At 40.2% G+C, this 15,229-nt stretch overlaps 1 protein-coding gene and 1 long non-coding RNA gene across 6 annotated transcripts in view; one reads left to right on the forward strand and one right to left on the reverse strand.

Annotated features, from left to right (window-relative positions):
* The window catches only part of COPS4 (COP9 signalosome subunit 4), a 33,919-nt gene that overhangs the window by 2,351 nt on the left and 16,339 nt on the right, over nucleotides 1–15,229 (reverse strand). For 4 of the 5 annotated variants that reach the window (XM_013989412.2, XM_013989411.2, XM_021100266.1 and 1 more), the window contains 5 exon segments: nucleotides 13,022–13,175; nucleotides 12,444–12,594; nucleotides 8,010–8,180; nucleotides 3,508–3,623; nucleotides 2,021–2,105 (listed from right to left, as the gene is read on the reverse strand). In XM_013989412.2, coding sequence (XP_013844866.1) covers nucleotides 2,021–2,105; nucleotides 3,508–3,623; nucleotides 8,010–8,180; nucleotides 12,444–12,594; nucleotides 13,022–13,175 — 677 coding nt within the window. 5 annotated transcript variants of the gene reach the window in all.
* LOC110262195 lies at nucleotides 868–8,148 on the forward strand. Its single transcript, XR_002346887.1, has 2 exons — nucleotides 868–1,776; nucleotides 7,911–8,148. It is a non-coding gene; the product is annotated as an uncharacterized LOC110262195 (long non-coding RNA).

Consider the following 15,229-nt stretch of genomic DNA (forward strand, 5'->3'; position numbering starts at 1 on the left):
TGTGGTGCAGGTCACAGACAGGGCTCAGATCCCATGTTGCTGTGGCTGTGGCCACGGCCAGCAGCTGCAGCTCTGATTTGACCCCTACCCGGGGAACTTCCATAAGCCGCAAGTGCAGCCCTAAAAAGCAAAGAAAGAAAAAAAAAAAAAAAACCCGCAAAAAGAACTGTAGACAGGTTAAATTTCTAAATATACAACAGTAAATAAAATATTAGAAGTTTTAGGAAAATATTAATTTTATCCCAAAGTAGACTTTCTTATTAATCAATACAGAAAACAAAAAAGCCATAAAATTTAGATGGAGCACGGCAAAGGATAACATGAGAAAAAGAATGTATATATGGATGTGTGACTGGGTCACTTGGCTGTACAGTGGAAAACTGGTAGAAGGCTGTAAACCAACTACAACGGAAAAAATAAATTTAAAATGGACACATTTGGCAACAAGAAAGCTTTCGTATGTGTTTATGCTATGTACTGCCTTACAGAAACACAACTGACAGAATGAGAAAAATATCTCCTAAGGCGAGTAACGAACAAAAAGCTGCAGCAAAATGATACTGCGAGGTCTAAAGGAAAGGCAGGGAGAGGAAAGGAAAGAAATAGACAAGAAAATTAACATCGGAGTTCCCATTGTGGCGCAGTGGTTAACGAATCAGACTAGGAATCCTGAGGTTGCGGGTTCGATCCCTGGCCTTGCTCAGTGGGTTAACGATCCGGCGTTGCGGTGAGCTGTGGTGTAGGTCGCAGACGCGGCTCGGATCTGGCGTTGTTGTGGCTCTGGCGTAGGCCGGTGGCTGCAGCTCCGATTGGACCCCTAGCCTGGGAACCTCCATGTGCCGCGGGAGCGACCCAAGAAATGGCAAAAAGACAAAAAAAAAAAAAAAAAAAAAAGTAACATCGGTCACAGAAGAGGACATGCTAATGGCCAATACAAGGAAACTTAGACTCCAGGAGTGCGGAGGAAGCGCACAGTGAAACAAAAACATAGGACGCCCCCCCATCAATTAATTGACAAAAGATAAACAGAAGAATGTCCAGCTGTTGGGGCTGTCAAGGGGGAGTGGGGAGGGAGCAGGATGGACTGGGAATTTGTTGGGAGTTCGGGATTAACAGATGCAAACTACTACATTTAGAATGTATGAACAAGTCCTACTGTACAGAGAGCCCAGGGACCTATACCCAGTCTCCACGACAGACCATAAAAAAGAATGGATGTACCTGCGTACATGAGTCACTTTGCTATACAGCAGAAATTGGCAAAATATTGCAAATCAGCCATACTCGAATAAAAAGAAACGAAAACAAAAAAAGTTTGTAGAACACCATGTACTTTAAAGTATAGGGGCACTTAAAGTTTTACTTGGTTATTACAGCATATTTACCACCGTCATTTTGTAAATCTAAGACAACTAGAAAGGAAAATATTCAATATGCTTTCAAGATGGTATACATTAGATTGTCCTTTTACTCGGCGACTCTTCTGCTGTGCTAGTCATACTGGGTTTACTCACTACTGATTTATTCCCCACTTGTCATGTGCAGGGCACTGGAAACGATGCTGGATACACCACGGGGAGCAAGAGACACACTATCCCTAGGAAGCTGAGCTTGCAAACAGAAACAGACATTCCGACAAACAGCTACAGAAACGGAAATAATGACGATTGATGCTGGGATACTTGTCTATCTGCCTACATCAGCTTAACGGCTGCTGAACAGGAAATGCAACTGTCATTTCCACATACCCGATACATGGTACATGGTCAAGGAGTGGTGAGTAAATGAACGAACTGATATAACAGTAATTCCAGTTTCAAACTTTTCTGCAGTGTAGAAAAAACTACATTGAGTAGATTCATGAAATGAATAAAGGATATTTTAAATTATTTCTTTGGGAAATAAGCTCATTCTGGTAGCAAGATTATGGGTCAAAAGAAACAGCTCCACATTTTTTAATCACAAGTATACAACACTACGCTGCCACTTCATTATGACATAAACATGCAAAACTTCTTACTTTCAAAATGGACTATTCCATCAATCTGATCAATAAATCCATTCATACGTCCTTCTGTTATCATTTGCGATGCTATTTTTTCTGCCTGTTTGAAAAGGAAAAACAATAAACTCTCAGATATTTTAATGACCATATCTAGTTATTCACATGTGCTAAGAGAATTGAAAGCTCTTGGTTTTGGAGTTTGCATCTGGAGCAGCGGCAATGAATCTGACTAGGAACCACAAGGTTGCGGGTTCGATCCCTGGCCTCGATCAGTGGGTTTAAGGATCCGGCGATGCAGTGAGCAGTGGTGTAGGTCCAAGATGCGGCTCGGATCTGGTGTTGCTGTGGCTCTGGCCTAGGCCGGCAGCTGTAGTAATTCCAACCACCCTCACAACAATGGTAAATCATTCCTGAACAGACTGTGACTAGCGTTTATTGCTACACGTATTTTCACTTCCCTCAGTCTCAGCAGGGGATCATACCTCAAAGCCTAAGAAGAAAGCATCTTTTAACAGTAACTGAAGTCTTGGTTTCGAAATTGTTCCGCCTCCTTTACTGTGTGAATACGTACATGCAAAGGAATTATGTTGGAAAATCCTAAATTAAAATTTCACTAAAAGATAAAAGGGCATGTGACCAAAACCACACACTACAAGGTCTACGAGTGAGGGGAAAGGCAAGCTGACTGCTTGCTTTACTGGGTCAAAATTGAGAGAATGTTTGTAGAGGGTACCTGAACTACCCTCTAAGGACTGCTGATACTTTGTTGGAATTTTTACATAGTCAACCAAACCCTGTCATGACTAAAAATGAAATTAATTCCCTAAGAATTCAGTCAACTTCTTTCCATCAAGCACAGAAGTTACTCCAGAATAGCTTAGAGTATTACACCAGTGATGCTCTAAAGAAAATAGCACAGTCATTCTCCCAAAGAGATGAACTTTTTCACCTTTGAGTGAATCTAGGGCAGAAAAAAGAAGTAAGGCATGTATTTGTTAAAAATCAGAAACCATGGTGAAGTGGATTTAAACAGACAATAAACAAAGATATTCTTAAAAAAAGGGGTATCATAACTTGGAACCCCTTTAAGATTTCCATTCCAGGTCACTTTACCATAAAATACAACTTGAAAAAACCCCAAACCAAAGACAATTCCAATACAGTACAATTTTAACATCCAAACAATTTCTTCCCATTTACCTGAGGCTTTTTATGTTTATTTTTGTTGCCAATATTTACGAATTACTGTTGTCCCTCGGCACCCATGCAGACTGTTGTCCCTGGAACCTATGGGGTTCCAGAAGCCCCCTAAGACACCAAAATGCTACAGATGCTCAAGTATCTTACAAAAAATGCAGTAGTACTATGAATACAGTTGGCCCTTCACATCCATGAGTTTTGCACCTGCAGATATGGAGACCTAACTTTATATATTTTATATTCTTTATACCAATAATTTAGTTTCACAATTCTCTTCTTACATATTGGAAGCGAGAAAATACCTTAGCTGCAGGAATCTCTAGAAGGGCTCCAAGTTCTTCAAACGTAATATTATTATATAATTTGCTTGCAGACAACAAATTGTGTTCAATGACAGCTCTATCCAAGATGCTAGAACCTGAAATAAAAATAAGAGTAGGGAGTTAAAATTTTGAAACTAGTTTTACATTCTTTTTTTTTTTTTTTGGCCACACCCATGGCATGTGGAAGTTTCTGGGCCAGGAATTGAACTTGTGCCACAGCAGTGACCTGAGCCACTGTGACAATGGCAGATCCTTAACCTGCTGTGTCACCGAGGGAACTCTCTGGCTTTACCTTCGTAAACGATGCATCCTTTTTTTGGGGTCTTTTTGCCATTTCTTGGGCTGCTCCCGAGGCATATGGAGATTCCCAGGCTAGGGGTCGAATCAGAGCTGTAGCTGCCGGCCTACGCCAGAGACACAGCAACGCAGGATCCGAGCCACGTCTGCGACCTACACCACAGCTCATGGCAGTGCCGGATCCATAACCCGCTGAGCAAGGCCAGGGATTGAACCCACAACCTCGTGGTTCCTGGTCTGATTCGTTAACCACTGAGCCACAACGGGAACTCCAAATGATGCATCCTTTTAAAAATAATCTCTAGGCATATAATAACTCATAGTCATTGCTTTTTTTCCTATCAAAATTTTAAAAGTAACCCAATGCCTCATTTAATACATTTTGAATAACATATAATGAAACACAAATAACATTTAGAAAATGGGGGGCAAGTAGTTACTAACTAGCTATGGATTTCATCTCATGGGTTTGGGTTTTGTTTCCTGGGACTAGCCGTCAGCTTCATTAATTTTTCTTTTCTCGCTGCAAGCATAAACTTTCATAAGCAAGCAGCAGCAAAATAATCATCTAGCCCATTCTGCAAGCTGAGTAAGTCAATACACACAGCTCAATGGAAACACTCCTTTGGGCACTTCACAGCACCTTACTCCGAGGCAAATGTGAGAAATCTTTGGAGGCAGGGTCCCTTCATGAGAGATCAGGCCTAGCATCCTCCTTTAAGTGAGGTAACACAGGGCCTAACAGTTCTGCACCTAAGGCCCCATCCTGAAGGCATTAGACTGCTGGGCTCACCCAATTCTCTCTTTCTTTTTTTCCAGTTTTATTGAGATATAATTGACATATAATATTGTACTCATTTAAGGTGTACAATATAATGAGTTGATATATGTATATTGTGCAATGATTACCATAAATTTAGTTAACATCCATCATATCACATAAATTTTTTTTCTTGTGGTGAGAACTTTTAAGATCTACTCTCTTAGCAACTTTACAATAGAAAGACCTAAATAAATGGAAAAACACAGAGGACTTAATACTGTTAAGATAGCAATTATTACCCAAATTGATCCACAGATTCAGTACAGTCCCTATCAAAATCCCAGCTGGCTTCTTTGTAGAAACTGACAAGCTGATCTTAATATTCATTGGATGGGAGTTCCCTGGTGGTCTAGTGGGAAGACTTAGTACTTTCACTGCTACGGTTTGAGTGCACTCTCTGGTCTGGGAACTGAGATTCCACATCAAGCTGCTGAACGCCTCAGCAAAAAAAAAAAAAAAAAAAAAAAAAAAAAAAAAAAAAAAAAAATCATATGGAAATTCAAAGGATCCAAAGAAGCTGAAACAGCTTTGAAAAAGAACAAAGTTGGGGAGTTCCCGTCGTGGCTCAGTGGTTAACGAATCCGACTAGGAACCATGAGGTTGCGGGTTCAATCCCTGACCTCGCTCAGTGGGTTAAGGATCCGGCACTGCCATGAGCTGTGGTGTAGGTCGCAGATGCGGCTCAGATCCCATGTTGCTGTGGCTCTGGTGTAGGCCAGCAGCTACAGCTCCAATTAGACGCCTACCCTGGGAACCTCCATATGCCACAGGAGCGGCCTTAGAAAAGGCAAAAAGACAAAAAAAAAAAAAAAAAAAAAAAAAAGAAAGAAAGAAAAGAAAAAGAACAAAGTTGGAAGACTTCAACACTTACTACAAAGATATAGCAACCAAGTCAATGTGGTACTGGCACAAAGACAAGCATACAGAATAATGGAATACAATGGAGAGTCCAGAAATTAAATCACATCTACAGTCAAATGGCCATCAAGAAGGATGCCAAGGCAATTCAGTGGGGAAATAAGAGTCTTTCCAGCAAACGGTGCTGGAACAACTGGATATTCACATGCAAAACAATAAAGCTGGGCCCCTACTCTACTCCATATACAAAAATTAATTCAAACTGAATCAAAGACCTAAATATAATAGCTACAATTATAAAACAGAGCAAATTTTCATGTCCTTGAACTAGGCAATGGTTTCTCAGATACAACACTGAAAGCACAAACAACAAAAGAAAAAAACATACATTGGACTTAATCAAAATTAGTAACTTTTGGGAGCTCCTTTGTGGCTCAGCGGGTTAAGGATCTGGCCTTGACACTGCTGCAACTCAGGTTACTGCTGTGGCACAGGTTTGATCCATGGCCCAGGAACTTCCACCTGCCTCGGGCACAGCCAAAAGAGAAAATAGAATAAAAGGTTGGAAAACAGTCTGGCAGCTCCTCAAAAGACTAAACATAGAGTTACCATATGACCCAGCATTTCCACTCCTAGTATACATTCAAGAGAATTAAAAACCTATGTCCACACAAAAAGTTTTACATGAATGCCCACAGTAGCATTATTAGTAGCAGTGAAAACAAACAGTGAAAACAAGCTCCATGTCCATCAACTGAAGAAGAACTAAAGTGTGGTACCAGAATGTTATTTGGCAATAAAGGTGAATGAAGTACGATATATGCTACAACTCCGATGAGCCTTGAGAGCATCACGCTAAGTTAAAGAAGCCAATAACAAACGGTCATATATTGTATGACCTTTCCATTTATATGAAATGCCCAGAACAATAAACTCTATAGGGCAGAAAGTAGATTAGTAGTAATACTGTAAAACTCTGGGAAGATACTAAAAGCCATCGGCTTGCAACAACCACCAAAACACGATGTCTCCAGATGGCCAGCCTGCGGTTGTAACGACAGTAAACAAAGATGTCTAAGAATGACAAATAAGGAAAGCAATAAGAAGAAAACAAAACACCTGTCCTAAACACATAGACACAATTTGTCTTGCGAGAGAAACCTGAAAAAATTTGCATTCTAGAGATCCTAGTGAGTAGCCCTCATTTTAGAAAAAAATTATCTGATTGATTATATATTTTCTTTTTCTTCATCGCCAGAAAGTTCGAAGTCAAATCTGAAGCTCAACTATATCAATTTTGGAAACTTATTTACCTAGCTTTTAATTTGTTTGTCAGACATCTTCTTGCAAAATAATTTAAAGCTGCTCAGAATACACAGAAGACAAGAAAACTTTAAGTGAAAAACAAGAATAGCAACAATCAAAACACACACATAACAAGTGGGCTGCTTCAAGTTAATTTTTCAAGCTTTCTAGCAGCCCACCAAATTAAAAAAACAACCAATCAGTTTGCCAACTCACAGGGTTTGAATAAGATAGAAATCAATTGCTCAGGTGAACAAACAACTAATCCTAAGACTGAAAAGGAATTCTCCTGAGGAGCCGCATAAAGAATATTGGGTAGAAAAAATATCTCCGTTGCACAGAAAGATAATAACTAACAGATTTGCTTCTTAAGAACAATTAAATGAAAGAAATTCAATAGGAGGTCAATATAATTGCCTCACAGATCTGGCTTAATTCAGGGCAGTAAGACTGGTGAGATCTACACCTTTCAGCCAAATCTCACACAAACAATTCTTCACAGCTAGATGCTCTTCAACACAGGATGACAGTGAATCCAAGGCAATGAGTTGGACCGAGCTACGTGTTTATCTCGACTTTTTCCATGTGTCTGATAGCCTACACGTCCGTATGTTTATCACTGTGTTTTACCGCTGTGTACACTAAAGTTTTAAAGTAGCTATGCTTATCTCAACATAGATAAACATACATGAAAATACCTGATGTTATGAACAAGTATCTATCAAAAAATCCTTTCCCAGCAAAGGCATCTGACCTAAGCAAATACTAGGAAACATGACACCAAGTTCTATTCTTACTGGAAAAACTTTCCCCTAAGCAACCCTGGGCAGGCTACCGGGCCAAATTTTGCTCTAAAATAGGACTGGATAATTATGTTCTGTTACAAACTGACATTTAAGATTAATTAAGGTACTCATCTAATAGTTTGAGTTTTTAAAAAACCAGGCACTATAAGCCTAGAATATAATTCTTCTACCTAAGGTTTCCAAAAAATGTTTTATTCCACAAAATGCTTTCCAATAGGGCTCTTCTTATACTTGAAACGCAAATCTGTGTATGATATTCACCTCCAGTCAATACACTATTCCTTTGTTATCAGGTATTACAGAACGACATCAAGGGGCTTCAAACGTCGCGCACATTCCACCAGTGGCCTCTACCAACTAACCACCACACGCTTAGAAGACGCGAGCATTACCGTCCGCCGTGGTCGCCTTCTGGTGCGGCATCAGCATGGCAGCAAATTCTTGAAGCTGATTTCCTCTGATGATCCTATCCAGGTACATCTTCTCTAAGATCCCATAAGCAGCAAGTTGCTGGCACCTTTCATCCTTAAAGAGAGTAGCCAGCATCCGAGAACGCTGCTGTCCTAAGGGAAATAAATAAGCATCAAATACGCCCACAATCTATTTTTTCAATGAAAAACAACCTTTCTTACGACTCCATTTTTGCCTCCTAAAATATACAGTTTATTCTTATGTGTACTGGAATGGTCCATAAAATTACTGCCGGCACTGAGTCCGTGAAAATTCAACTGCTGCTCCTGGAGGAAAGAAAGGGTCAGGTTCCTATGAGCCTCTGGTCACGAAATCTGTGTATTTCTGTTCAAAGGCGCCTTATTTAACACATACTGTTAATTCATAACATCGAACTCATGGCCTACGCTGTAACTCACGCCTGACTGAAGCTTATCTAACGTAAGACGTATTTCCTCCATAAGGAACGTCGCAGACTTCTCACACCCAAGGACACAAGACAGTTCTTCAGCACGATGCTGAGGGGCCATTTCAGATAGCAAAATCATCAACAAAATGCATGAAAATATAACACACGTGGTATTAAATAGACCACAAAAAGGATACTTGTTTGAGAGCTGAAACAAGGCAGATCATTGCCTTGTTCAGCCCCAGCTGGGAAAATATACAGAGAGACTCAAATTTTTTTGTGCTCTGCACACATCTGCAAATGACTGTAAAAGCATCTAGAGTGTCAACTTGGGGTGACAAATTTTAGTAAGTAGGCAAATCCGCAAATACAGAATCTGCTAATGACAGGGATCAACTGCACATTCATTTGTGAAGACGATGACACAGTCCAACAGGGACTGGTTCCAAGACGAAAAATTAAAAACAAACAAACAAACTGAGTCAAACATCCAAGAATGTTCATAGCAGTGCCATCACCAATAGCCAACAGGAAACTACCAGAAGGCAACAAGAACAAACAAATTGTGGGGGATGTTCACGTAATAGGTAGGATACATGTAACAGTGAAAATGAAGAAATTATGTAACAATATGGATAAATTTCATAATATTGAGCAAAAGAAACAAGAGTATATGTACTCTATGATTTAATTTATGTAAATATAAGAAGCATGAAAAACTAACATATACTAAGGCCTGCTCCTAGAGGAAGGAGGGTGGTTTGGGGGCTAATGGTTAGGAGAAAGCAGGGCAGGAGCTTTCAGGGTGCTGGCAATATTTTGTTTCTTGTTCTGAACACTGATTACATTGTTTGTGACAATTTATCAAATTGTAAACTTTTGATATGTACAGTCTTCTGTACACTATACACACAGAAAAATAAGCAGGAAAAAATCCAATGATATTTGAAAAGAAGAAAGGAGGAAAAGGGAAATAAAGTTCTTGAAGAACCATAGCTAATTAATGCAGAAGAATTGGTAATTCACCAGTTATCATGTCCATTTTATATCACACATACAATGGCTAATCCAGACAAGGGTTACTAATAAGTATTAAACTCCAGAAAGGAATATGTGAAAGGAATCTGAGGAACAGGATTGTGGTGGTGTCAAAGCAGCACCCCAGGAATTATTCACAAAGACAAAACCCACTGAGTGAGGCCAGGGAGCGACGCTGCGTCCTCGCGGACACTACTCAAACTTGCTTCCGCTGAACCATGGAGGGCCCTCTGATATTTTCTTTAAAATGCACAGAGTGAGCCTGTTACTACCAACCAAAAGCATTTGCTGCTCCAATAAAATTTGAGTTTTAAAGAAAGAAAACAGAATTTTTGAAAACTTTTATCTGCCACTATGAGCTTGACAGCTTTTCTGATGAGACCAGTGGCAATATATTCAAATGTAATTTCTGTGTATTGTATAATAAAGTACCACAATATCTGAAAGCTCAACATAACTCAGTGATCAGCATTTTCCAAACAACCAATCCATGATGGTACAAAATCTTACATGGGTAAAAGGTGCACTTGAAGCGCAAGACAGACCAAGTTTTTTGGTTTTTTTTTTTTTTTTTTTTGGTCTTTTTCTTTGCTATTTCTTGGGCCACTCCTGCGGCATGTGGAGGTTCCCAGGCTAGGGGTCCAATCGGAGCTGTAGCCACCGGCCTACAGCAGAGCCACAGAAACGTGGGAGCCAAGCTGCATCTGCAACCCACACCACAGCTCACGGCAACGCCAGATCCTTAACCCACTGAGCGAGGCCAGGGATCGAACCCGAAACCTCGTGGTTCCTAGTCAGATTCGTTAACCACTGTGCCACGACAGGAACTCCAAGACAGACCAAGATTTTAAGATTACAGAATACACAAAATGCCCATTGATATGGTTTCAGACGCTACAATCCATTTAACCCATATGAAACTATACCATCTGTCAACGTAAGTGTACTATCAAAGAAGAATACACATAAATATCTGAAAAAGTCATTAAATATCATTAAATATGCCTCCTTTTTCAAACTACACATCTTTGTGAGGTTGGATTTTCTTCATATACTTCACTAAAACAATGTATTATAATAGGCTGAGCACAGAAGTACATTTAAGCTAAACAGTGAAAAGATTTGTAAAATCAAAAATAAAACAATTCCAATTCTCTAACATTGTTTGTTTTGGACATAGGTGTTTTATAAAAACGTCATTTTTATTTATATGATTGTTATTTTTTTTGGCCCTGCCTACAGCATGTGAAAAACCCCAGGCCAGGGATTGAACCTGCATCACAGCAATAACACAAGCACCAATGCAATGACAGCACCAGATCCTTCACCCGTTGTGCCACAAAGGAACTCCTATTTTTACTTTTAAGTAAATTTTTAAAAAATTTTTTGTGGGCTGCACCTCCAGCATATGGAAATTTCCAGGCTAGGGACCAAATCAGAGCTGCAGCTGCTGGCCTATACACAGCCACAGCAACACAGGACCCAAGCTACATCTTCGACCTACACCACAGTTCACAGCAAAGCAGGATCCTTAACACAACAAGCAAGGCCAGGGATCGAACCTGCATTCGCACGGATGCTAGTCGGGTTTGTTTCCACTGAGCCCCAATGGATCCTCTCACTTCAATTTCTAATACAGTAAATCATAAACCCTACATAAACAAAAGCTCTCTAAGGTTCTCAATTGTTCAGTGTCTAAACGGGTCCCAAGACCAGAGGATTTGAGAACTTCAAGTCCTAGAAGAAAATACGATGGAATTTAAATACGTAATTTCAGAACAGGGAAGAACTTTCTCAGCAAGTCAATAAAACCCAGAAGCCGTAAAAGAAAAGATTAAAATGTTTAACTGTGTAAGAAGTTAACGTTTCTGTAAGTTCAAGAACAGACATTTTAAGAGCTTCCACTTTGGGGGAAGCGGGTTAAGAATCTGACTTCAGTGGCTTGGGTCACTGCAAAGGTGCAGGTTCCATCCCTGGCTTGGCACAGCAGGTTAAAAGGATTCAGTGTTGCCACAGCTGTGGCACAGGGCACAGCTACGGCTCAGATTCAATCCCATCTGTGGGTGCAGCCATAAAAAAAAAAAGAGAGAGGAGTTCCCGTCGTGGCGCAGTGGTTAACGAATCCGACTAGGAACCATGAGGTTGCAGGTTCGGTCCCTGCCCTTGCTCAGTGGGTTGACGATCCGGCGTTGCCGTGAGCTGTGGTGTAGGTTGCAGATGCGGCTCGGATCCTGCGTTGCTGTGGCTCTGGCACAGGCTGGTGGCTACAGCTCTGATTGGACCCCTAGCCTGGGAACCTCCATATGCCGTGGGAGCGGCCCAAGAAATAGCAAAAAGACCACAAAAAAAAAAAAAAAAAAAAAACGAGAGAGAGTCTAAGATGATTTAGAAAGAAATGACGTAGAAAAGCTATGGCTTACAATTTCAGCATTTCCTCTCAATGCCCTCTCCTGTTTAATAAATCAAGTGATTTATATGTACAATTTAGTAAAAAGAACACAGAAGAGTTTATTATTTATATTTACTCAAGAAAAGCATAAATGCCAGGTCTAAAACTGAGACTTAAAGATTAAAAAAAAAAATCCCCAAATCTTATCACCAATTTCTAGATTTTAATTTTTCTTTCCTTTTGCATAATTCTCACTTAATTTAAGATCCGTTTTTTCAGTGACATTTTAGGAAAACTAAACTTCAGGTTATCTCTTACCTGTTCCTAATATCTGCAGGTAATAGGCTGATCCGTGCATATTTTAAAGCATCTTAAGTTAGCAATCTGCTGTTGCTAATTGTTTAAATGTTTAAATTTACCGTAATTCTATTCGTGAGACATCTTCTTCAAGAGCAGGTCTTCACTAAATCCTCAACTAGTAGTGAACCTAAAGTTATTAAGCTAACCCGCTGCTCATTAAAGCCTCAATGAGGCGCTTACCCGCGGATGCCAGGATGGTACAGTGCAGAGCATGTTTTAAGGCCTCTAGTCTTTCGCTTTCGTGCACTATTGTCTTGTAGGAGAGCTCATTGTACCTCTGCGCAGCTTCAATGAATTTTCTTCTATAATCAAGAACCCGTGCATAGCATACCTATGAGAGGGAAACTGTTTCAGTTAGGGAGAAAAATTAAAAATAAAGAGCAAAAGAAAAAAGAACTTTTTTTTTTGTCTTTTTGCCATTTCTTGGGCCGCTCCCGTGGCATATGGAGGTTCCCAGGCTAGGGGTCGAATCAGAGCTGCAGTCACCAGCCTACGCCAGAACCACAGCAACGCAGGATCCGAGCCGCGTCTGCAACCTACACCACAGCTCACGGCAACGCCGGATCGTCAACCCACTGAGCAAGGGCAGGGACCGAACCCGCAACCTCATGGTTCCTATTCGGGTTTGTTAACCACTGCGCCACGACGGGAACTCCAGAACTTCTCACCTATAAGAGCATTTATCAGATATTCCGGAGCACCGTAATACTGTAGGCTTCTCCAATACAAAATGAATCCCAACTCAGCTCCTCTGTTACCTTATAATGTATCTGTAACTGCTCGTTGGTTGACTCATTCTGAAGCAGTGACGCCCGATTTATGTAAGCCTCTGCTTGGACTGGATCGTCATCCTCCAGATAGAGCCTAGCAATCTTCAGGTACGTCTCCAGTTTATAATCTACATTATACTGTCTAGGATATAACAGAAAAACACAGAATGACTACATATTTCATCAAGACAATGTTTAGGGATGGCAGAAAATAAGTTTTTTTTTTCCTTATATATATTGTTAATAAAGGAATCAAACTTTTTACTGCCTTACATAGATAACCCAAAAAATATTTCCAAAATAAGTCTTATTGAATTTGTATTATTTTTATCATCATTCATATTTTATTTTAGTTTTTTCTAATCCTCAGATAATCTCAAAAGTCAAAGATAAAAAAAAAAAAGTCCAATTCAGAGACATATCACATTCCACTGGGGGAACTAGGAACATGTACAACCATCCTGGAAAACACTTTGGCAATATGCTCTCCAACCATTCCTTGAGTCCTTTACAATGTGTATATATATATACTCTTAACCTACTATATTCCGCCTCCTCGAGTTCCCATTTACCAGGAAAAGTGGCGCCACCATGTGGCAAGAACAGAGTTTACTACTAACTTGGCCCCAGCTTTGAAATTAATTTTTACTTTTAGAATTTTTATATTAATTCAAATCTTCCATAACTCATATACTGTCAATATTTTGTATTGTATTATTTCTACTCACAACTCATATTTACATAAACTGATATAAACAGCACCATTTTTCTTGTATTTTCATATTTTATGCCAAGTTTATATCTATTACCTTCATAGTCAGAATGAATCTTTTTTTTTCTAAGGGCCATACCTGAGGCATATGGAAGCTTCCGGGCTAGGGATCGAATGGGGGCTGCAGCTGCTGGCCTACACCACAGCCATAGCAATGCCAGATTTGGGCCACATCTGCAACCTACACCACCAGATCTTTAACCCACTGAGCAAGGCCAGGGAGCAAACCCGCATCCTCAAGGACACTAGTCAGGTTCTTAACCCACTGAGCCATAATGGGAACTCCTTAATTATTTTTTAAACAAACAAGTACTCAATAATTTATCCAAATCACTCTAACTTGTTTAGAAAACCACATCTTCAGTTCTCAGTATCCTCACAGATAAGGCTACACAGTATTCTCAAAATGATAATTACCACTACAATGAACAATATCCACTTTACATTTATTTCAACTACCAATGAAAATAAATCATTTGCTCTGTGCTAGGGAGAAACTGCTCCAAAACGGAAGACCAAAGCAATTAAGAAAGCCACCAGCCTTTTCAAACAAAGGAAAAAAACCGAATTAATAAGAAGCCTTAGAAAACAAAATTCAAAATCTACATACAAAGGCTTTTTTACATACTGCCTGCTTTTTCAGGGGCATCACTGCCTAACAATTTCATAAATGCGCAAAAGGCAAGATGCCTGAAGAAGCAGGTGCCTAATGATCACAAATACTAGTGAAGACAAAAAAAGAAGCCTTCATTCACCTGGTAAAAGAGTAGAGAAATAACTGAAAATCTTTTTTAAGTCATTCACAGTTGGTACTTCTTGTACAATATCTTTGGAGGGCTGCTTCATAAAGAACTATAAATATTTGGGAGTTCCTGCTATGGCACACAGGATCAGCAGTGTCTCTGCGGCGCCGGCCTGGCACCGTGGGTTGAAGGACCGGGCACTGCCACAGCTGTGGTGGAGGTCACAACTGTGCCTCAGACCTGACCCCTGGCCCAGGAACTCCATGTGCCGAGGGGCAGCCAAAAAAGGGGAAAAAAGGACGTTTAAAAGTACATATCGAAGGTGAGACTGGCTGAATAAGACAAACTATCATCTTAATTTTTTCATTGTTTTTCCATCTCATTTGCTCTAGTATCATAAACCCAACAACCCACTGAACCCACTGTGACCCCAAACCACTGATCCTACTACACCGTTACTGTTATTCTCCCCCTTAAAGGCCTCCCTTCCCTCCTCACCTGGCCCAACTCCCAAGGTCAATCATTACAATCACTGAGTTGCATCTGCACTCGTCTCCCTTGTCCCTCTCATGCTGTCATACTTGTTGGGCAAAATCGTAATGCTGGTTAAACCTAACAGTCCACCCACCGCTTTCCTGCAACCGCGCAGCTGAACTCTGATGGAGAAAAACGCCCAACCCA

This window comes from Sus scrofa, chromosome 8 (assembly GCF_000003025.6).
Source record: "Sus scrofa isolate TJ Tabasco breed Duroc chromosome 8, Sscrofa11.1, whole genome shotgun sequence".
Lineage (NCBI taxonomy): Eukaryota > Metazoa > Chordata > Mammalia > Artiodactyla > Suidae > Sus > Sus scrofa.